The 24,626-nt window shown below is 39.0% G+C and overlaps 1 protein-coding gene across 1 annotated transcript in view; it reads right to left on the reverse strand.

Moving 5' to 3' along the window:
- Positions 1-940: 940 nt before the first annotated feature.
- stat3 (signal transducer and activator of transcription 3 (acute-phase response factor)) overlaps positions 941-24,626 on the reverse strand; it is a 49,498-nt gene continuing 25,812 nt past the window's right edge. Inside the window, exons 8-25 of the mRNA XM_067968893.1 lie at positions 24,393-24,487; positions 24,111-24,262; positions 23,098-23,256; positions 22,107-22,199; positions 20,552-20,611; positions 18,758-18,787; positions 15,382-15,475; positions 14,576-14,623; positions 13,993-14,076; positions 13,289-13,387; positions 11,976-12,111; positions 10,913-10,965; positions 10,371-10,465; positions 9,929-10,068; positions 5,486-5,698; positions 4,213-4,255; positions 3,822-3,937; positions 941-3,686 (exon numbers count right to left, since the gene is read on the reverse strand). Of these exons, the coding sequence (XP_067824994.1) occupies positions 3,631-3,686; positions 3,822-3,937; positions 4,213-4,255; positions 5,486-5,698; positions 9,929-10,068; positions 10,371-10,465; positions 10,913-10,965; positions 11,976-12,111; positions 13,289-13,387; positions 13,993-14,076; positions 14,576-14,623; positions 15,382-15,475; positions 18,758-18,787; positions 20,552-20,611; positions 22,107-22,199; positions 23,098-23,256; positions 24,111-24,262; positions 24,393-24,487 (1,766 nt within the window). The 3' untranslated portion in view covers positions 941-3,630. The remainder of the gene's footprint in view (positions 3,687-3,821; positions 3,938-4,212; positions 4,256-5,485; positions 5,699-9,928; positions 10,069-10,370; positions 10,466-10,912; positions 10,966-11,975; positions 12,112-13,288; positions 13,388-13,992; positions 14,077-14,575; positions 14,624-15,381; positions 15,476-18,757; positions 18,788-20,551; positions 20,612-22,106; positions 22,200-23,097; positions 23,257-24,110; positions 24,263-24,392; positions 24,488-24,626) is intronic.

Consider the following 24,626-nt stretch of genomic DNA (forward strand, 5'->3'; position numbering starts at 1 on the left):
TGTGTTATTGTCATGGGACAAACAGCATTGTTACTTTAATACTTGATTTCATCAAGCTTGAATGGCATCTTCAAAGGGAAAAGAATGCTTGAAAAAGAACAATCAACAGATCCGGAGTGTTCTCTCTCATTTTGAGCGTGTAAGCTGGAAGACTCTTCATGGCAGAAGTCTAATGTTGCACTATTCACACGAAAGGAGACTTCATGGAGCCAAATAGCACTGATGACTTAAAACATATTGCATTGCTCATTAGTAGACCAGACTACAGCAGGCCAATTCCACTGAAGGAATACTGCCACTTTGGGGGTGATTTTAAACCCTAAGAACGGATGGGTTGGGGGGCGGGTGGGAGTTGAAAATGGTTGTTTTTTTGGGTCGCAACTGCAAAATTTTCGGACTTCGCATTCCCAGTGAGAAACCTGTACTTTTACCCGCCAACGTTAAACCCGGAAATAAAGCCGAGTTGAGGTCGCAACCCAAAAAGCAATTACTTTCAACTCCCACCCGCCCCAACCCACCTGTTCTTGGGGTTTAAAATCACCCATTATACTGTATTAAAATATTGCCTTGAACTTGGTATTGACCCAATATCTTTGCTTTCTGAAATTGTTTTAAGTGTAAATCAGTATAATTAGTATTTTTATCTATATGAAGCTGGTTCTTCAATACTAAACAAATTCTGATATGCATTCTTACTGCTAAATGGGCTGGTTTTTAGCCCTGGTTCTTGAAGTCTGTAAAACTGTCACCAGGGAAATAGTACTTAAAAAATCCCAAACTATAACACATTCTCCTTTTCCTTTACATAAAGATGTATATACTTGAAGGATGCATTTTTAGTTGGCTGAGATGCAAATATCTTGTTTGATTATGCTGCTCAACTAAGGATAATATAAAAACAATTCTGACAAACACCAATTTAATAAAAAACTGGCACAACTTGACAGTTAAAGCTTGGCCCTTTATTCAGTAAAAGGGTAAGGAGAGTTTTCAGTAACACAGCAGTAACATTTACAGCATAAATGAATGCTGCCTATTTCATTTATACACACTTATCATTTACACATATCTTGAATACAGTCAAACCACACATTTCACAAATGAAATTAATTCAAAATGCTCAAAACAGAATCGGATGCACTGTAATATAACATTTTACAGCATAACAATGATATTCAACCAGTTTTAGAATTCATTACATCGTGCATTCTTTCATTGCTCCATATACAAATCGAGGGGATTAAAAATTATGCTTCCTTACTTCCGAAAAGCAATCATTTTTGAATAAGACAGTGGAGGTACACAGTCAGCATTACGACACAAAGAAATAGAAATGCATTATACTGAGGCAGGTAGGTGGGAGGTATCACTCAGTTATTCAAACCATTCCGTTTACTTCAAGTAACCTCAAGCACTAGGGCAACATCAAGACTTCTCTGTTAGAGGTTTACTTTTTCAACAGTGATAAAATCAAATCCCTTTCATCAAAAAATTGTTTCAAACTTGTCGAATTTTTACTCCCTCTCCTATAATGTACGGGGGAAAAGTTACAAAAGTACACTAAAAACTGCTTGTGTGGCTTAATGATGGATTTCTGACTTGCAAGTTGAAGACTCCTGATTATATAGTTTAACTCAACATTATCCATTATGGTGGCACAATGCACAGGAATTGTTAACACTATAGTGTCGTCTTCACACAGAAGCTTCACATGAGGAAAGAATAAAAAATACTGATCTTGATTAAAGCATTTTTCTAAACTTTAGGCCAAATGGGTTCAAATGGGACTTCTCGTCCTCTCCCATCCCAGCCCAAACACCAGACGTTCAAAAAGGGTTTTGATGGTCCGATATATACAAACCTTTGCCAACATGGTCATATTTGACATTCCGTTTACTTCAAGAAACCTCAAGCACTAGGGCAACAGCAAGAATTCTTACAAATGTATTCCTACTGTTAGAGCAAGCATTGCTCTGTATATACTTCTGTCAATAATAAACAATAGCATATTGAAATACCGGATGGTTGCAGGCCTTAAGTACTTAGCCAAATGCACACCGCTGAATTGTGATCTTCGACCTCTGACCTAGGCTGGTCCAAGCAGTTTCCATCATTGTTCACTTTCTACAATGCCAACAATACCTCTCTCATGTACAAATCAACGACACATTACAATTCCCTGCAACTTAATGCAATTTACATTTTCAAACATTTCCAAATTTATTTATGTTGGATTGCTCTTTTCTCAGAGGCAATACACCACATGGATGCAGCTTTGACTTTTAGAACCTCATGTAAGAATAACAAAAAATGCTTTTAATATAAAAACAATTAATCTATTTCAAAGAACAACTTTTCATTATTTACTTATCAGCCTCATTAACATCCCACTGTACTGCTAAATTAAGCATTGCATTTCAGTATCCATTTACTCATCAAGGAACTTAAACAGACTCTTGAAATAAATTCAGCATGGTCAGCTTGTCCAGTGTACCTTGACAATATGTTCTGTTGTGGGAACTGGTGAAAAACCAGGGAAAGTAGAGCTCATTAGCACAGATTGATACCTTTTCTCTGTATTCCAGCTTCCGAACGGTCAACCCTTCAGAACTCTGTTCAGTGCAAGTAATACAGAGGTTTGGACTAATAATCCAGAGCATGCAAGTTCAATTCCTACCATGGCAGTTTGAGAATTTGAATTTAGTTTTTAAAAAATCTGGAAATAATAAGTTGGTATCAGTAAAAGTGACCATAAAGCTTTGGATTGTTGTAAAAACCCAACTGGTTCACTAATGTCCTTTAGGGAAGGAAACTTGCTGCCCTTACCCAGTCTGGCCTGTACATAATTCCAGTTCCACACCAATGTGGTTGACTCTTAACTGTCCTCTGAAGTGGTTTAGCAAACCAGTACAGCATTTCAAGAAGAGGCTCACCGCCATCTTCTCAGGGCAACTAGGGATAAATCTCGGCCTTCCCAGGGACATCCCAAGAATTAATAAAAACATTAAAAAAGTAGTTAAAAAACTGGTCATGCACAGTATCCCATTTCTGCACATCTGGGTGTCATTTTCCAAACAGGTGCACTGGGGCCATGTCACGGGAATGTAGTCCACATCTCTTCTATAAGTGCATCATCTCTGAATTCAAATTGGCAAGAAACATACTTCTGAAGAATTTACTTTTAATCCCACTTTGAGTTGGGATTGTGTACTTGAAGCTGTTGATAATGCACATCTACGAAATCTATAGAGGTCCATTTTATTCCACATGAAAGAGGACAGTCTACATGGGTAGCACATTGTCATAGTGCACCAGAGCCTGGCAACATGCTGAAGAAGAGTTTGCCATCTGCAATTGCAAACGACTTATAGGATCTACGTTGAAGCACTGGACTGATGGAAAACAAAGCTTTCTTTGTTGGGTTAAATTTGAGATAAGCAGCTGGAAATTAACATGATACAATGCAGTAAAAGCATTATATGCAACTGAGTAGTAACATTATTAAACTACTAATTTTCAAAAGACAATAGATATAAACAAATTACTGAGAATCATTGTAACTAGTGGTTAATCATACTGAAGATATAATCAAGAACAATAGATCCTGCGTTGGCTAATGGTGCACAAAATTTACATTGGAGAAGCAGCACATTCTGTGCCAAACTCCATGTCCAGAGTAATGGAATCTGTAAAGCAACAGAAAAATAAAGTTAAATTAAAATAGTTTGCAATATGCATTGAAAACAAGTCCATGGATCAGAGTTTCACTCTTTCTCCATGTGAAAAATACGTGTTTGAAGAGGATCCTGCACGTCACTCACCAAGGCCTCCTGCTGCCCCTTGTTCAGTTCCTTCACTGTTGTTCCCACAATGCATTAAAGAGTCCAATGTTCGAGGAGACATTGGGAACAGGTCGCTTGTGTTACCAGAGTTTGTTCTGTGCAAATTAGATACATAAAACAGTATAGATTTTCAAGTCAGAGCTAATTTTCAAGTTATAAATCTAATCAAATTATAAATCATAAATCTAAATAAAACACTTTACTAATTACTGCCATGGTTAATGATGTGCCTTAAATAGCATTTCACTATACATAAAATTTTGCTGTTACAATGTTGTTCAGTCATGGTGGTTAGATTATATTACAAAACTTGCCATTGAAACACATGCAGAAAACTATAGCACAAGCCAATATATCTGTTTTTACTCACGGTGTCACACAAATGAATTTTCTCTTCAGGTATGCAAATGTTTCTGCAATATCAAAAAAATAAATCAATATTAGCTCAGAGTATTAGAAGAGGTTTAATGCAAAGTACTGCATTTCTAAGAACAGTAAGGAAAATCATAGAAGTATTTTGCAGTCAAGGGATATAAATTTGAAGAATATAGGCTTCCATTTTCCATCCTCCTAGTCTAAATTTTGTTTTGACTGCAAAGTCAAGTAGGTAAGCTTTCAACACTGAATATTTGTTCCAAGGGCAGAAACTCAGGGGAAGGTGGGTTGGGGGGCTGGTTCAGTGCAGGGACACAGTGGTTGTGGGGATTTGATAGCGAGAAGTGGACAGTTGCTTCTGTAATCAAACATGAGTCCTAAATGGTGTGTTGCAGGTGCAGAAGGTTTTAAGAGGGTGTGAATCAGCTGAAGTTATGTTTCCTGTTAGAACCAACAATGTAGGGAAGAATAGGAGTCTGGTCCCTCATAAAAACCTCCAATAGTTAGGATTAAGAGGCAATCTTTAGATAATTACAAAAATTGAATGGGAGATTAGAAAAATAAAATGAAACAGTTAGAATGTGGAATTAGCCAACTGCTCGAAAAAGAGCAAAATTATAAAGTGATGAGGGACAAGCCTAAGGAGCATTAAACTAGTGGCTCATGCAGGGAAAAACAGTGACATCGACTTGATGGGCTGCACGGTCCATTTCTGGCCGGTAACATTCTACATTTCAGAAATATCACCAAATTTGCTATCTTGGAGATTCTTTGGCTTCTCTGCTGCTCAGGTGGTATTGGTTACAGGGAGCGGTCACTTGCAACCTGCAGTGCAGCCATTTATTGCAATGGAGCATAACATTTGGATCAGCCTGGCAGCCAATGCAAAACCACATGACTGCAGAAAAACATCAGCTGAGTATTGCATATTTAATTGATACAGAACTTTCTGGGATTGATAGACTCCAGATCAGCTCCATGTCTGGTCTGGAGGACAGGTTGTGTTGAAACAAGTGAAGCTGCTCTGTTACACACACTCTACTTCATGTAACTGATTTGTTGGAGCTTAAAAAGTTATTTATAAAAGTTACAATGTCTCTCATTTCCCTAACTTTAGAGTTTGCCAGCTGACGCACAACTTCGTAGTTTGGGCTAGCTTTCAAGACTGCACAATGAACAGCTCCTTCTTACCAACATTCTGAACATATAGTTGAAACAAGAATACAGAAGACCAAGTATGACAGCTTCTGCAATATTTAAAGCATCACCTGGATCATTGGGATCAATAGCTTCTTGGGGTTCACTGCAGCAATATTTTCCAAATGCCTCTTCCTTTGGAATGTCAGGATACAAATACACAAGTGGTGACACGAGGATATTGGTGGCATCCATGATCTTGTAGCTTATGATAATGTCAGCGAAGGACATGTTAGTCAGTTGCTGTTTGGTGTATGGTTCCACGGACTGGATCTGGGTCTTTCCTGTTGGAAGGTTAAAAACACAAAGCCAATGTATAAAATAATTTCAAACTTAAAAACTAGAATTACATTGATGGAACATTTTCTTCGATATATTCAAACATTTCATTAATTCAACTTTGCATGCTTCACAAGTTCAGATTGGTTAGTACTTAATTACACCAAGCATAATGTTACTATTAAGAAAGCATGAAAAAGCATCCAACAGTTGGGCTCTGAAATGTTTTTGCCAAATTTTTGGCCTCTTCAAGATGAAATATGTCAATTCTTGGGAATGGAATATTTCTACTTTGGACACCCAGTGCTAGTGTCAAGCACTTCAAGATCAGAAATGAATATCCCTTTACTGTGTCTCAATGTGCTTCATTGTTAACTTCAGAATAGCACTTCTGGTGTCAGCAGTGTAAACATTGTCATGTTTTATAGTTATCGTGTGCCTCTAAAAGTTGAAAAATTCCAGTTCAATGCCAACTTGTAGATGTCTGTGCACACTTGGAACTGTGTCGAGACCAAACAAACCCCTTTCACATATGATCCTTACAGTCAACAGAAAGAGCTAACTTTCAATCTATCCAACTGAACTCAAACCGAAGTCCTGGACGAAAAACAATAATGTACCTAAAGTATTGCACTGACTCCACCTTAAAAGTTGTCTAAATGATAGTGCATTTGATCAGACTTGGAGCTACACTGAAAATTCAACGTTAAATAGAAATTTTATATCCTATTTTAAACTTCAAGGTAGCTACGTAAAAAACCCTCAAAAGTTTAATCGGTTGATTGTGTTTGTGTGAACAATGAATGCTTATGCAGTTACTCTTTCCTCATTCCTGCATATTCACTGCTTTAGTTAACCATGAAGAGCATATAGCTCTGAAAAGTTCTGCATTATTAACTCCAAAATGTTACAGAAGATAAAGCCCTTTTGCTTACAGTAGGGCTGCCTACTGATGTAAGTCCAGATCAGGACCAATTCAATAGATTCAAACTTTGTTGCCCCCTACTGTGTAGGAACTGTATGAGAAGATTGCCTGCCTAAGTCCCGATGCTCTCAAAAGCTTCTCTGGTCAGATTCTCCACTCACTAACACTTCAATTTTAATCAGAGCATCAGTACTTTACAAAATATCCCCAATTAAAATTGATGTCCTGGCGAATGGAGGAACTAATGGGAAACCTTCGGAAACATCCGAACTTCAGGCCCGACTGTACTGTCAAGTGTTACTCTCAAGCAGAATAGCTGTAGATTCTGACTCTCTCAGCTTATCAAACAAATGCACTGTTATGATGTAGCAGCTCTTAATTAACAGACAGGGCCCGATATTACCAGGGCGGGGGGTTCGCGGTGGGGGGGGGGGGCGGCGATTGGGCGCGTGGGTAACGCGCCCAGTAAAATCAGTCTGCCCCGAACGCAATAGCAGGCTTAATGGATCCACTTACCTCTTGTTTCGAGTTCCCCGCTGCTAAGCTGCGCGGCGGGCGGACTGCGCATGCGCAGTAAGGTCTGTCAGCTGGAGGAGCTCTATTTAAAGGGGCAGACCTCCACTGACTGATGCTGCAACAAATAGGAAAAATTACAGCATGGAGCAGCCCAGGGGGAAGGCTGCTCCCAGATTTAATGATGCCTCACTCAAGTATCATTGGATGGGGTGAGGAGGAGGGGGAGGACAGAGATCTTCCCCCCGGTGGGCGGGAGGAAGTGGCCTGCCTCTGCCACCAAGGCGGCCTGGCTCGAGGTGGCAGAGGAGGTCACCTGCACCACCAACATATCGCACACCTGCATACAGTGCAGGAGGCGCTGCGATGACCAAAGTAGGTCAGCCAAAGTGAGTACACTTACTCGTTCCCCTAAACTCCGTCTGCCACATCACCGCCCCCACCCCACATCTCCTTCTGCACTGCCAACACTACTCTATCACGTCACTCCTCACACCCACTCAAACCTCACCCTCATCTTACCTGCACTTACTCACCTCGCCAGTACTCATCCCGCCACTACCACTCAACCCAACCCTCATACAATTTCATGGCTCTATCTCATACTCACCCTCTCGTGCATCTCTTTCACAGTCAGCCTCACTCAACCTGCCACTACCTGTGCTGCAGCCACAGGGCATGCATCACATATGTGCAGTAGGCAGCGTAAGTCAAACGTGCTGTGAGCATGAAGGGGATGCACAAGGGTGTTTGAGGGTTTGTCATGGTTTTTACTTATATTTAATTTCTAAGCAACTCACATCACATATTATATTGGCACCACTACTGCCACGTCTTTGTGAATCTTGTCTGGTTTGTGCAATAATGCCCTTTCCTGAGGATCACAATGAAGACCCACAACTGATGCCACCCATTATGTCACTGCAGAGTGGGTGTAGGTGTATTTGCAGGCTCTTTTGTGCAGACGACTGAGAGACATCGGCGATGTCCCCGGTGGCACCCTGGAAGGATGCGGAGGAGAAGTTGTTGAGGGCAGTGGTGACGTTGACAGCGACAGGTAAGAAGATGGTGCTCGGGCCAGCCGGGAGCAGCTCGGCATGAAGGAGGCTGCAGATGTCCACGACTACATGTCGAGGGACTCTGAGCCTCCGTGTGCACTGCTGCTCAGAGAGGTCCAGGAAGCTGAGCCTCGGTCTGTGGACCCTGTGGCGAGGGTAGTGCCCTCTGCGACGCATCTCTCTCTGCCGTTGCCCTCCCTCCTGCTGTGCAGGTGGATGTGTCACAGCACTGTGTTGTGGAGCTCCACGTGTCAGAGGCGGACGGCGTGGCTGGTGATGCTGTTCGCCCTCCGAGGAGGTCATGACTGCAGCTCGGACGGCCCCCATCCGGAAGATGTACATCTGAGGGGGTCCGCAAGGTAGGTACATGTGTCTGGACACCGGGGTAAGTATGCAAGTTGGTGAATTTTATTGTTCGGAGGAGGGTGGTGGAGGCCAAACTTTGTCCAAAGTGACAGAGTGGCCTCCTGCAATGAGTGAGGGTCTCCCCCCACCACCTGTCAAATGGACCTTTGCAGCTGCCACAGGCTGATGGCTGCAACACGTCCATTTGAACTGGGAGTGTTTACCCCAGTACGGGAAACAGTCCCAGTTGTTTGTAAAATCCCAACCCTCCTAAAATATCCTAAATGACCTGAAATACCAAAATAAATAGCTTAAGTGGCACCCCGCCGGCTTTAATTGCCGGCGGGAGTCCCACATGCCGGGGCTGCGCGCGCATGTCACCGCGTCTGTGGGAAACCCGGAAGTGGATGGGTTGGAGCCAGGTTCCCGACCCGCCCCGGGAATCCCCGATTTTCGGGGCCCCCCCCCCGCCAGGAACGCACCCGATCGCGGGTGCTAAAATCATGCCCGTAGAGTTGGATGAAAATCAACAGTGATATAACAAGCAACTTTAAAATCATAGTTCACTTTCTTTTCCTGGATTGAAAAGGTGTGGAATACACTATTATCACATTTATTAACAGGAATAGAGAATCTACCTAAATTTTTGGCTTATGGACTGGACATGTCTAGATGTAATCAAATGTCCAAGGGGATAAGTGTTATTTGAATGGATGCATTTTTGAAGGAACACTCCACACTCCATAAGTTTATGTTGGACTTATCCAATCCGGCCTGTATTCATTTTCAAATTGAAAGTCAGGTCTGTGCCATTTCTGAGACTGAAGGGAGATCTGCTGGAACTTTACTCCACGCAATGAAACGTAATGCTTCGGTGGCCGCCTAGGAGGCAACACATGGTTACCCGAATAGGAAGACCAGCAACTGCATGGTATGATTGAAGTCATGTTTTCATTTTTTGAAATGTGAAATACAGTAGTGGGGATGCTAGTTTTTATATGGATACCCATGGATAAGATCACTGCAGAACATATTTTTCTAAAAATCACTGGTTTTAAATCACAGCAGGTTTCAGTGTCATTTGAAAAGGTTTCCATAAGTGAAAATGTATCCTCAGGATCATTTACTTCAATTGGAGAGCAGCTTGAAACAGTTTTGCTGTATCGTACAGATTTTTTAAAAAATAATTTCTCACTTGTTTTTCCCTCTCAGTGTATCAATCAAGTGTTGACAGTACAGCGCTACACAGTGACACAGGAAATGTATGCCATAAAACTTTTATGATGATGTAATCATTTGCTTTATATTGTTAATCCCATTTTGATTTCTCCATCTACTGCAAAATGAAATTATTTCACATCAAGATGTGTATTTGAAAACATACAGTTACATACCATTGATATCCTTTTCCACCCAAGTAAATGTGATTCCTCCTTCCTTGTTGCTCTCACTGAAACGAAGAAGGAACGTGCCTGGGGGCTTCACATTCAGTAAGGCTCTCTCTCTTTCTTTGCTTATGAAACCCATGATATATCTGGTGTGAAACAAATTAAATATTGCCAGTCTTGCAAATTATAAATTTTATTAAAAATAGGTCAAAGTTTGTGCACCATGCTAAGCTCAGAACACTTCCAAAATCTATGTTAAAATAGTAAATATTGGAGAATAATAGATTTCATCTGTAGAAATGAACAATTTAAATTCTAAACGTAGGAATGCACAGTAAAGCGCACTTTTCTGCATTCAAGACTTGTTAAATCTCTACTGAATTAAGTAATCAGGAACTGAAGTGTTGCAACAAACGCACAAAAGGTGTGTGTTGTAGAAACCTCTTACCCATCATTCCAGAGAGAAAGAATGAATTTCTTCACCAAGTCTATGATATTGTCCAGCCACACCCAGAATGAAAATGCTTTGCCTGGCATATTTTCCTAAATGTAAAAGTATTGAGGAAAATTTAAAAAGCATTAAAAAAATTGACAGTTTGCTTGTCATTTAAGTTTTCATAGGTACGCAACTAAAAAAAAGTTACGATCCTGAAATTGCTTACACATTTATTGCAGCAATACCACTTCTACTATCATTAAAAAATAGAATGCCAAATGACATGTTACTTAGAAAAAAGTATCAGTTGACAAATAACACTGAAATTATTTGGAGGCTGTGGACATTTCTGCCCAAATATTCTGTGTTTCTGCCCAAATATGTCATGTTGACTAAAGGACAACATGCTGCTTGAATTGAAATTTGAAACAAATAGAAGTATTTTTAAAGCATAACTTTTTACAAAAAAAAAGGAATGGCAGGCAAGAAAGTTTAAAACGAACAGCAAGTCTTTTGCATGTCATAAACTAACTGGTCAATATGTGATCACTCACTTTACAGAATTTTGCCCAAGTGATTTGGCACCCAGAGTAGTTGACACCAGGACCTAATAAACAGAACAAAACAATTATCAAAGAATTTTAAGAAATCAAAAGAAATGAATAAAGCATTCAGAAAAAGTACAAATAAAATATACTTCAGGCATTCCAGGTCACCATTATCCTGTTTCAATTACAACCATTGGATGATTATACAGCAGTACTTATAATAGTTCTACAGACAACCCTAACACCCTCCAAAATGAAGGGTGATATCTGTCAGTAAGCAGTTGCCAGGGAGAAAGAGTCAAAATAGATAAGGAAGGTTTTCATAAGTCCCAGGTTCATTATTTACTGTGTTTGTTCTTAATGGCTCTATTCCTAAAGTAATATTTTTCTTTGGTAATGAATAAAGTGAGTGATTTTTTTACAAAATTATTTTCTTCCATTAATATTGCGACTTTTCACATTGTTGAACCATCTCTAAGCACTTCTGACGATTACTTTTCAGACTGTACTGACTATTGTATTGTAGGAAAACATGGCAACATTTTGCACCAGCAAGACCCCACACCACAATGGAGCGAACAGCCAGTTAAACTGTTTTTTTTGCGGCATTTGATGAAGGAGGAACGTTGGCTTGTACACAGAGAACTCTCGGCACTTCTTTGAGTAATGCGATGGGATCTTTAATTGGCAGACGGGAACTTGATTTAATATTGCATTAGAAGGGCAAACCTCCAGTAAGGCAGCAGTCTCAGTTTTGATGTGGGGATTATAAGTAGACTTAGCATTTTTTAGCATTCATGCTAGACCATACACTATGCAAAATAAATCATGTCTGTGCCAGTTTCAAATGCTGGAATATAATTAGCTTCAATAAATGTCCTTGGATTAGTTGTGTTTAGCTTTAAACTAAATTAATTTTTTAATCTGAACAGACACAATAGCTTCTGCACTATTTTAGTGGAGGTTTAAACCATTTTTAACAGGTTAAAATAGCAGAGAGAAAATTTCTGACAAACCAAGTGCTCAGGCCTCTTGGTTCAACTTCAAGGACAAGTTTTCTATTACTCACCGAGCAGCTTCTCGGCTAGTGTTGCTAACTGTTCCATATTCAGACCTCTTTTTGTGGTAGAAGAAAACTGCCAACTCAGAATCTCTGCTACTTGGTCCCACGTAGCAACTGGTGGTTTCGTGAAAAAGTTCACGTTCTGTTTCAAAACAGGACATTAATAAGTATCCTAACTGCACTGTAAATCAATTTGTGGTTGTGTGTCAATGGTATTAGTTTACATGTTATATGTTAGTTAGTACTTTTATCAACATAACTAAACTTGCTACATCATGCAGATTTATCATCTGCACCTTTGTTATTTAGGCAGTGACTTTATTACCATTAAATGTACTAAACTTTGATTAGGTAATCAAAAATACTCACCTACCTCCAAATAATTTGAAGTGCAATATAAAATTTAAATCAAACACAGATCAGTGCTCTTGCTAAAATTCAATTGATCAATTCACAATTCACAGCATTTAATCTGTGTTCACTACAATCCATTCCCCCCGAAACAAGTAAAAGAAATGCAATTATTTAAAAAAAAATTTGAAGTGCATGTCAGAAAAAAAAATCGAACATCCAGGCAAATACTTCCATCCTTTCTGAACTGCACTTCAGAAAGTACAATTTTAGAACTATGGCAACAATAGGGCAAAAGGAACAGGACACTTCTGATGAGAATTTGGTGAATGACAAGTTAGGAAAGATGGCTGAGTTTTGACATTGTGTTTGCCATGTCCCTATAACGTGAATGGTGGAATTAAAATATTGGCTGCAGTCATATCTTCTGAACAGCAGGTTTAACTTTTCAAAAGAAATTCCATCCAACAGCTTGCTTGGACTGATTATGTGGATCAACTCAGACTCTATATTAAACTCAGATAACCATCAATACTGTGGATCTCTTTAGAAACCTTGGGGTAGATTTTGACTTTGTACAATAGTGTAAAACGGGTGATAGTGAATCGACAGCACGTTTTACATCTCTCCCGATTTTTATTTCCATTAACTTCAACCTAGATTATGCGCTCAAGTCCCCGGAGTGGGGCTTGAATCCACCTTTTGACTCAGAGGTGAGCGTACTACCACTGAGCCAAAGCTTACCTCAATTATTGAACACATATCCAAATAATTCTGACAAGTTATGATGTTAAATATTGGAAAGGTGTGCAGAAATAAAGTTGGACATTTCCCTAAATGGGAAAGACTACAAGTTTCTACATTATATTACTCAATAACTTATATGGATACATTGCTTCCTCAGCCCAAATGCTCCCTTCCAAACTAAACCAGATAACAGCAATTTAAGCACCAGATGAATTTCATACCTTTGGGTTATTGGTTAGCATATTGTACCAAAGGATTGAGGCCCAAGCATTTGGCATCTGACAGATGTTGGAGATGACCACTACTGGCAGTGAAGAGGTCTGTTAAAGATTTTACACATGTGGTTAATACTGCACGTAAAAAATTATGCTACAAATTGTAAAGAAAAACCACAATATTTCATTTATGTTTCTTCAAAAGGGTACATTAGACTACTATCTTCTGAAAATAAGCAACACATTTTTAAAACAAAATAAGGATAGGAATTCTGTAATCTGGGCTGCTCTGTTTCCTTCTGCACTGTCTTTGAGTTGCCTAGAGTGACAGAAATAATAGCGATACTTGTATCACATGCCATCTACAAACAGAGTTAGGATGCAAGTGGATTGAGTGTGCAGCCTGCAGAACCCATCAACATATAAGTGCATGGCAGAGTGCTTGGTGTAATTTACAATGTCAAGAAGGAAACCAGCCTTGGCAGATTGTTGATGGCACAATCACTAATGTTGGAAATATGTGAAGTTATGCCTTACAAATCCGTTAAGATGTAGGTGTGCTAAACAGAGCATAACTTAGACTGTTTTATTTTAATTATTTTAACAGTCATGAACCAGTTGCTATTAATAAAAATGCAAGCAATAGAAAATTTAAAATAAATTTTAACAAAAATATTATAGCAGAAGCTGCAATGGTACTATTAACACACCTCCAAATCAATTTTAAGTCCTTGGTGATAAACTTCTGTCTCAAAAGTTATCAGATGCAGTTCTTCAGTGACAATGAGGGAAGCCTGAAACAAAATATGAAAACTTGATTATTACTAATGTAAGCAAACCGTTCTCCATACAAAGCAACTATTCCAACTTATCTCTTGTAAAGCACTTAGATGTTTTCAAAAGGAACAGATCCTCCAGTAATATCACAGATCTTCCTCTATACTCATTACACATGTTGCAACAGGTGTAATATCAACTGCTTGTTAGAATGGGGCACAGTAACAATGACTCCTCTGGAGAAACTTTGGAAGGCATTTATCCACAATTAGGAAAGCCTCAGACAGAGTGCAGCAAAGAAATAATTTCCATCTGGGTGTACACAAACCTGGACGAGGAGTACCCATTGAATGGAACTCAGGATACTCCTCTGTTTGTAAAAAGTAAACTGTAATAATAAAAAACAGAAATGCTAACACTTAGGTGCAAAAGTTAATGGCATTGGAATAGAACTGTACAATGGATAGTCAAAAACTTCTAGTTACAAGATAGTGTACATTTTAAATCTGTACTTACATCACTACTAGCTCTGCCTCCATTTCCACATCTCTGCTCTCTCAGCGTCTGAAAGGAGAAACATTATACTCATCAACACACATAAGTCAATACTTGGATAACATAAGATGATGTTGTACTGCAGTGCCTGATCAGAAACAAGAAAACTTTTTAGATTTTGAGAGTTTTACTATCACAAGTGGTACATTTAACCATATCAAATACATTTAACCATGCCAAATTACAAAGCTTGTATTAAAAGTGATTTCACGAATGCTGCAGTTTATCATGAAATAGGAATGCAGTCCATTGGACGATGGTAAGACTTAGTTTACAAGTGATGAATTCACTTTATGTCAGTGATTCAATGTCCCTTATGATTTAATGCTCCTTTAATTTAGCCATGGCTTACATAATCTGTTATGGGTGTCTTTTAAATTGCTTTACAGAACACCATGCATATGGCCAAGTTTTATGCTAAAAAAATTGAATATACCAAACAGTTACATACTGACATTACTTTGTAGTGTAGTGGTTAAGGGGCTTCATCAAAGTCGCTATAGAAAGTAATCGCTAGATTCTTGAACTATGACGACAGATCACCAATTGCACCAAAAAGGTATGTGGGGCAGAAAGATAGGGAGCTGCAGTTTTATACACATACATGGATATGAACCAAGTTTTTAAACATATACCGGCCATCTGTTATTTTTGTAGTAGTCGCAGGGAGTACAAAAATCAGCATTATTTACATGTCAACATTTATATCAATGTCATATAAATGGTCTTTAACATTTATTTAAGAGCAGTTTCTCCACAATACTTACCAAATGTTTAAATTCAGCTGACAGACTTCCATTGTTTGATTCTTCCATATTCATAACCTTTGTATTGGTTCCCAGTATGTTGAATTTCCGTGACCTAAGTTGAAGATACGATAAAACTATAACTGACATTCAAGCTGGTATATCACAGTATATAGTACATAGAGGGAATATTCCAGTACAGATCTTTTTCCAATTTATTTTAATCCCCAATCTAATAAAAGCCACTTCATCACAAGCAGCCCTCCTCAGTCAAGCCAAGAGTCCAGCACGATCTGTACCCTGAAGCACTCTACAACTAGTTACCTTTGCTTTGCAATTAAGAGGTGGTGTCAGAGGTAATGTTCTATTTATTCCGACTACACAGTAATTCTGCAACTTACGTTATCAACATATTATTAAAACTTTTAAATACAGAACAATATAATGCAAATAGCAGAGTTTGGCATAAATGTGTAAAATTTTTCCAAGCATCTAAAATGCTGTAGATAGATTGAAGGTGGCTATGTGTCTATTATAAATTCTGGTCTAACAGGACAAGTATAATCTACATACAAATATTTGGTTTGCATTCTTGAGCCTGGAAATAATGGTAAGCAATGACACTATGAATGCTTAATGTACCTATTTCAAATTGCTCTCTCTACTATTTTAAACCAAAGTGTTAACAAAACTCTAAAATTACTATTTTTCATATGAAATTTTCAGCTAGGCCAATGTACTTTGAATTTTAAACAGAATTCAGTTAGCGGTGTTAAAAAGAAAGCTTATTGTTTCTGCAGCTTCAGAACTGCAGTTGGATTATATGGATTGAAACCCTAGCTAACCAAATTATGGGTCCTTTGAAAAACAATGCACATTTTATTTGCTGATTCCAATCTGAGATGTAGAATCATAGAAAAGTTACAGCATTGAAGGAGGCCATTCGGCCCATCGAGTCCATGCAAGAGCAATCCAGCTCGTCACACTCCACTGCCCTATCCCTGTTGCCCTGCAAATTTTTTTCCTTTCAAGTACTTATCCAGTTCCCTTTTGAAAGTCATGATTGAATCTGCCTCCACCACCCACACTGGCAGTGCATTCCAGATCCTAACCACTTGCTGTCGAAAAACGTTTTTTCTCATGTGACCTTTGGTTCTTTTGCCAATCAAATCTATGTCCTCTGGTTCTTGACCCTTCCACCAATGGGAACAGTTTTTCTCTATCCATTCTGTCTAGACCCTTCATGATTTTAAATACCTCCATCAAATCTCCTCTCAATCTTCTCTGTTCCAAGGAGAACAACCCCAGCTTCTCCAGTCTATCCACGTAACTAAAGTCCCTCATCCCTAGAATCATTCTTGTAAATCTTTTCTGCACCATCTCAAAGGCCTTCACATCTTTTTCTAAAGTGCAGTGCCCAGAACTGGGCACAATACTCCAGTTGTGGCCGAACCAGTGTTTTATAAAGGTTCATCGTGACTTCCTTGCTTTTGTATTCTATGCCTCTATTTATAAAGCCCAGGATCCCGTATGCTTTTTTTTAAAACCGCTTTCTCAACCTGCCCTAACATCTTCAACAATTTGTGCACATCTACCCCCAGATCTCTCTGTTCCTGTACCCCTTTTAGAATTGTGCCCTCTAGTTTATATTGTCTCTCCTCGTTCTAACGACCAAAATGTACCACTTCACATTTTTCTGCGTTAAATTTGACCTGCCACGCGTCCGCCCATTCCTCCAGCCTGTCTATAATCCTCTTTAAGTCTATCACTATCCTCCTCACTGTTCACTACACTTCCAAGTTTTGTGTCATCTGCAAATTTGGAAATTGTGCCCTGTACATCCAAGTCCAAGTCATTAATATATTTCAAGAAAAGCAGTGGCCCTAGTACTGACTCCTGGGGAACACCACCATACACCTCACCCCAATCCAAAAAACAACCGTTCACCACTACTCTGCTTCCTGTTACTGAGCCAATTTTGTATCCATGCTGCTGCTGCCCCCTTCATTCCATGGGCTTCAAACTTGATGACAAGCGTATTATGTGGCACTTTATCAAATGCCTTTTGAAAGTCCATATACACCACATCAACCGCATTGCACTCATCTACCCTCTCTGTTGCCTTACCAAAAAACTCTATCAAGTTAGTTAAACATGATTTACCTGTAACAAATCCCTGCAGGCTTTTCCCAATCAATCCACCCTTGTCCAAGTGACTGCTAATTCTGTCCCGGATTATTGTTTCTAAAAGTTTCCCCACGATAGAGGTTAAACTGACTGGCCTGTAGTTGCTAGGTTTATCCTTACACTCTTTTATGAACAAGGGTGTAACACTTGCAATTCTCCAGTCCTCTGGCACCACCCCCATATCTAAGGATGTTTGGAAGATTATGGCCAGTATCTCTGCAATTTCTATCCTTACTTCCCAATCTAGAATGCATCCCATCCGGACTGGGTGACTGATCTACTTTAAGTACAGCTAGCCTTTCTAATACCTACTCGATATCAATTTTTAGCCCATCCAGTGTCAAAGAATGTCCCCTGAAGTGGCCCAGCAATCCATGCAGTTCAGGGTAATTAGCCCTGTCAGCATCAGCCACGTCCGGAGAATCAATTTTTAAAAAACCTTTGGTATGCAAAGGCTGGATAAGGCGTTAACTTTGATCAAGTGGTTCTACGTTCAGGATGCTTTTTTGACCTGACTTGATTGACCGCTCTATATTCAGAGGCCTCTTCGGCAGAGGTATATACTGCTCAGTATTTACTGTATCTTCAGCTTGGCTGCATCCTAGGCAAGAACGGGAAGACAAGGACATTTGTCTTGTTCATGTACAGACATCATACCAAGGAGACTTGCAATATATTGAACGGATTTGAATTTTTTTTTAAAGGAACTATTTGTACCACTAATTTCCTATTGCTTTCTTTTCTTTGTGTGTAAACAAATAAATTTAACTTGTAGTATTAGCCTGAACAATGAGATCTGGCATTGTCTATCCATTGGAGGGGACAGGAGTGCATAGTGGGCAATCCATGCAACTTCCAGTGCTAAGTATTTCAGTTTAAGGGTAAATGCTAGTTCCATGGCACATTAAGGTTGTAAATTAGAGGCTGTGGATCGACTTATGGAAACTATAGTGCACGGTGAACACAAGCAAAAAGCCCCAAAATATATTTAGCTTCCAATGAAGAGAGGATTATGTGCTAGCTCAATACACAATCCAATCCCTCTCAAATTAGTTTAATTTTCAGTAGTACTAACAGAATTGCACTAACAATCGTTTACAGAATAACTTTGGCAAGTTAAATTAGCAAATTTGTAGGCTGATCAACAATTACCCAAAAGCCATATTTGTTTAACTGATTATAATTTTTTAAGACATTAAAAAAAACTCACCCCCTCAGTGCGGAACCATCTCCAGAATCCCTGGAACAAAATTAAGAGAACATAATCAGTTTATATTCTGCCTAGGTCAGTGGTGGTGTGAACTCAGAGAAGTGAAACAGCAAATAATTCAGATTAACATTTTGGAAACAGAATGACAATTTTCTTGTTGCAGTTTAATCACACTTTATGAACTAGTTTATTTTCCCTAGCTTAAAAACACATATAAGAAATGGTTACTACAATAATCCTATACTTGGAAGTTGGCAATAGACACAGTTACTGTTGTGATTCTACTGGTAACACATTGAAAAGATATATTAAATCACCCCTCCCAAAATAGCCTCATCCACCACTTGGAATCGGTACCAGCAGATTCAATGCATCGGGTGCTGGCTCCATGTATTTCAGGCAATGAAGCTCACCTGGGCTTGATGTGCTCTGCGTCCCCCTATGTCTGCCTGAAGCACTGCCGAAACCCAGAGCTGCATGCAACCCTTATTAACGGCAGAGAAGGTATTTTGATGAGGCCCAGGCCCCATAATGCAGCTGGAATGCTTGAGCAGCACTCCAGTTACTCAGCATCTCTTGATGAGGAGGAACATAGGAACAGGAGAGGCCATTCAGCCCCTCAAGCCTGTTCTGCCACTCAATTAAATCATGGCTGATCTGTACCTCAACTCCCTTTATCCTTACTTAACAAAAATTTATTGATCGGAGTCTTGATAATTTCAAATGACTCAGCATCCACAGCATTTTGGAGGAGAGCGCTCCAGATTTTCACTAACCTTTGTGCGAAAAATTTCACTCCTAATTTCACTCTTAACTGGCCTGGCTCTAATTTTAAGATTGTGTCTCCTTGTTCTGGATTCCCCACCAGAGGAAATAGTTTATCCGTATCTACCTGATCAAATATCTTTACCATTTTAAACAGCTCCATTAGATCACCCCTCAACAGTACAAACTCAAGGGTATACAAGCCAAGTTTATGCAACCTGTCCTCATAATTTAACCCGTTAATCTGCGCTGTACTCCCATCCAAGACCAATATATCCTTCCTGAGGTGCTCTGCCCAAAACTGAACACAATTTTCCAGATGGGGTCCGACCAAAGCTCTATAAAACCAAAATATAATTTACTCCTCTTTGTACTCCAGCCCCCTCGAGATGAAGACCAACATTCCATTAGCCTTTTTAGGGCCAATACTTAAAAAAAAATTCCCCTGTAGACAACAGGGCCACCTAGCTTACTTTTCCTTGAACAACAGGCCCTTCCAATTTATAGGTGCCAAAAGCTGTATGTGGTGCTCATGCAGGAAGTTCCATCCACACTCCCAGTACATCCTACAATGCAGTAGGAGCACTGCCGAGTTACTGCTGACCTCACATTATTGAGCACAGTCAACTCATTCATATGTAGGTGCTACTGGAACTGCATTGTTGGCCCTAATAAGTTGAACGTTCCAATGCCTCCTGATGTATGAAACAGTGAAAACACAATAGGTTTACTATTGTACCTGTCATTCTATTAGACTCAGGGGGACCCCTTAAAAGCAGGTGTGCATTACTATAAAACACTGACACAGCATATTAATAATAAAATAAAGGCTTTTAAGAAGTATCTAAAAACAGCATAACAACAACTGCTGGCAAAAATAATTATAAAAGAGTACGGAGAAGGAATCGTACTCTTACGATGGATGAGGTCATCTGTTAGAAAGTGTAGCAACACAATTCACCAGCAAAAAATACTTCCAGAGTTAACATACAAATACTCTTAGTGGTTTAGTAGTTCATTTGCACTCACTTGTCAATGGCAACCTTGATTTTAAGCTGATAATTTAACTCAGGAAATTTAACCAGTAACCTGTGAACAGAAAGTGTGCATTAGATTTAATAAGTGTGATCACTATGACAAATTGAAGCATAATGCAGTAATAGATAATAGCATTTATGTATGCAAAGAATCTTCAGGAACTGTGGACTAAATGTAAATAACATAAAAATGCATATAGGTAACCCCAGGAAATTACTTACTGCTATAACAATTTCTTTCTACTAGGGAAATTACCTCACTGTAGAACCAAATTGAGTAAGGTTACGTAAATCTTTACTTGCAAGATGATGATGAAATAGTTATACTGCCACTTTCACTTGAGTGCAAAGTGGTTTTAGCTGCACATTAATGTAAATTTTGACATCAGGATCTGACGTGATCCTGAACACGCTAAAGACAAGTGATGCGGCACCCACTCTAAGATAGCATTTCACTTGCTTGGGGTTCACAGCAGTTGCAGACAACTCCAGTCTAATGCGAATCCACGTCCTTCAGATCTCCTGAAAACGTTTCAGTCTTTGAATTAAATGTTTTCTGTGTCAGCAGAAACTGGACACTCCTGCAGCCAGGGGAGTGGAGCTCTCCATTGGTATATGCAGAGTTCCAATGCTGCTCCACTTGGATGTGAATCAGACTTAGATCAGCATACAATGCTAAAACACCAATGTCATATCAACAGCTGCAGTAGAATTGCAGCTTTGGATTCCCTCTTAGCAGTTTGTACTCAGCAGTTATATTTAATACTTTTAAGACGACTCCAGACCTGGAGCAAGATTAGGTCAGAACATTAGGTCTTTAAAAGAATAAACAAACTTACATTTATATAGTGCTTTTCTGCTTTACAGCCAATGAATTTTTTTTTAAGTGAATTGTTGTTTTGTCAGCAAATGCAGCAACCAATTTGTGCACAGTAAGGTCTCACAAACAACAAATGAGATATATATCCTGTTAATCTGTGTTGGTCATTGGTTGAGGGATGAGTTTTGAACAGCACACGAAGAGAATGCCCTGATCTCCTTCGAATAGTGCTATGGTATCTTTTACGTCCAACAGAATAAGTGGACAAGGCTTCATTTTAAATGGGTGATCGGAAAGAAGGAACTTCCAACTCACTCAGTACTGCAATGAAGCATCAGCTTAGATTATGTCCTCAAGTCCTGTGGGCTCGAGCCCACAACTTTCAGGAAACGAGATTGCTAGCACTGAGCCAAGGTGACACTGTAATTGTAGGCATGAATCTAAGCCAAATCTCTAGATATTCATTGATGAAAATTTAACAAGTGTAGCAGTGAAGGCAATCTTTTAAAGTGACTGAAGTATTATAATTCCCAGCAGTGATTATTTTAAATACTTCTGATTGGTAAAGAGGTGATTTTTACAAATACTGACCAAATAACAATCAGCCAAAATATCAGAACCTCTATTTAACAATCCAGATGAGTATTCTGCCAGAAGAATCCCCTCGATGCTTTTGCTGTTGAGTGTTACGACGACTCATGCTCTCGAGAAGTATTCTTCTACCTACCTGACTTTTGTTGTGAACTGCACGCCTGTTTTGATCACTAGGGGACGGTCTGGATGCATTGGCATACACGGCTGTCTCTCCACAACAAAAGCACTGAGAACAGAAACAGATTAAATCAATCAATCAGCAACTATACAAGACTGACTGACCTTCAGTTAAATTTATCTGATGGTGGTCTGGTGGCACTGTGCTGGTATATTATGTAATGGACCTTGTTTGAATTCCAGCTTGAATAGTGCTGCCAGTCAATCATTCCCCCACCCCCATTTTCCAGTTGGTGATCTTTTTCAGATTGTCAGCAGCAGCACCAAATGGCAGTAAGGGAAGGGAAAAATTATAACTGGCTGGGGTGGGAAACATTTATTTGTGTAAGGCATCAACACATGGCACTTTCACCTCCATGATCTGGGTTTACACCTATCTCAAAACTAATGGGACTAATGTCCTCTTTCTGCTAGTCGTAAGGCAAATGAGTTTTGGCTTTCTAAACCTAGTTCCTAGTGACTACTTGCCCATAGCACAAAAAAAGCCTAAAATGTGGCACAAAGGATGCAGTTATGAAATTGGGGATTAGTAATCAGCTCAGGTTCATTCTCTTGTGGCTTTCATCCTGTACTGGCTATGGTAGATAGTGGACATTTCCACATCTTTTACCAAACTATCATCTACTTGTTCTCTCAATCTGAGTTGAGATGATACAATGCAGCACAAGATGCTAGAGAGAGCAGGACAACTCCTCAATTAAATTCAGTTTGTTAAAGTAGTTTTAAGTATGAAGCATATTTTTATTTAAATGCCAGGGTGGAATATTACTTTATAATATATTTTTCTATATCTCAGATGAATGTCATTTTTCATAATTCCATTATTTCCAAATACTAACTTACAATGTACTCCCACAAGGCTTAGAATAATGTAGCATTTTAAATCAGAGCAAAGGATTGCATAAGATCCAAAGGAAAGATTAACATGCACAAAATCTTCAAAGTACCTTTTAATTAAGCTCCGAAATAATTCAACAATCCTCTCCTCCAGCACAGGTCTGTGGTGAACAATAGGATCACCTTTGTAAGAAACTTTTTGCTGTAGTTCTTCCAGTTTCTTAATCTGCTGACGTGTTTGGAGCTGAGACTCAGCCAAAGATGTAATCCTGATAACAGAAGAAACAAGATTTCCATTGTGCCAAGTAGACATTTGACTTTTATTCTTAGCTTTGTCAGGAGAATGTCTGCTCCTTTTTATGTTCAAACAATGAGACCTTTGTTGTGTTTTACTGAAGACTTTGAATTGCATCACCTATCAGGTGGGCACACTAACATATTATGAAGATACAGAGCAGACTGCCCAATGAACAATTGACAGTGGGCTAGTAATCCACATTCCAACATCCCCTCCCTCCCAAAAATTTCAGTGAATGCCGATGTCTACCCCAGATAACATTAATGCAACAAACTGTCCCTGAAAATAAACTAGCTCATTTGGCACCATGAGCCAAGCAATTTGTTCTTCAACCAGTGCTTGTTGAAAGCAGAATGATGCAACACTTGCCATACATATTTGGAAAATGTTTCCGAACATATAACATATGGATAGGAGACTTCATGCCATCAGTAGGATAAGAAAACCAATTTATAGACGTATTAAAGCCCTTGGAAGTTTAAATGCTTTGATTTCAATTTTAAAACCACATTACACATGTAGACAGCATGTTAAACATTTAGTCTACATTCTTGTTTGACAATAAAATAGTTTACGACGTTTAAAAAAAAAATTTAGAATAGTCATCGTGAAAGAAAAAAAGAGAAAAAAAAAGAGAACCGAAATATTCGAACTTCCCATGCAATTTGTGAAACCAGTATAAATCAAATTGAAGAGACTTTTAAAAATACAAAGAAATATACAGCCCCCCTCCAATAAAATATCCCAAATATTTGTACATTTATACACAGGCATATATACACACACTGCAATATTAAAAAGGTCAGTTATCAATAGATATCATACCAGTTTTCAAGACGGTCAAGGCAGATGTTGGGCGGACCGCCTATACATGCTATTTGTTGCCGCCTTTTCCAGTCAGCCAATTCTTCATCGGTCAATGTCTTCTGCACAAACTCCATCGTGGACAGTAGGGCAGCTAGGTCTGTGACTATTTGCTATTCGAAAGGAAGATTTTATGGTAAGAATACAAATGACTTTGAAAATTTTGAACTCACACAGGTTTATGATAAGCAAAGGAAAGATTCCTGAAATAGATTAACTACAAATTAATTTTTAGAACTGTACCCTTCTCATCTGATCCAAAGCTGTCAACATCTGTTCCAGTTGTGCCATCTTCTGCCTTGTTGCTGCTTGTGAATTCCCATTCAAATCTTGCACATCTGTTAACATTTAGAAAAGAAAGTTGTTTTCAAGAGATGTGATGCTGCAATGCAGTTTCAATTAACTCATTTCCAGACACTAACCCCTTTATTCATTTCCTTTACTACTGGTTTAAAATGATCCAGTCATCAATACCAC

Source organism: Heptranchias perlo, chromosome 30 (assembly GCF_035084215.1).
Source record: "Heptranchias perlo isolate sHepPer1 chromosome 30, sHepPer1.hap1, whole genome shotgun sequence".
In the NCBI taxonomy this organism is placed as follows: Eukaryota; Metazoa; Chordata; class Chondrichthyes; order Hexanchiformes; family Hexanchidae; genus Heptranchias; species Heptranchias perlo.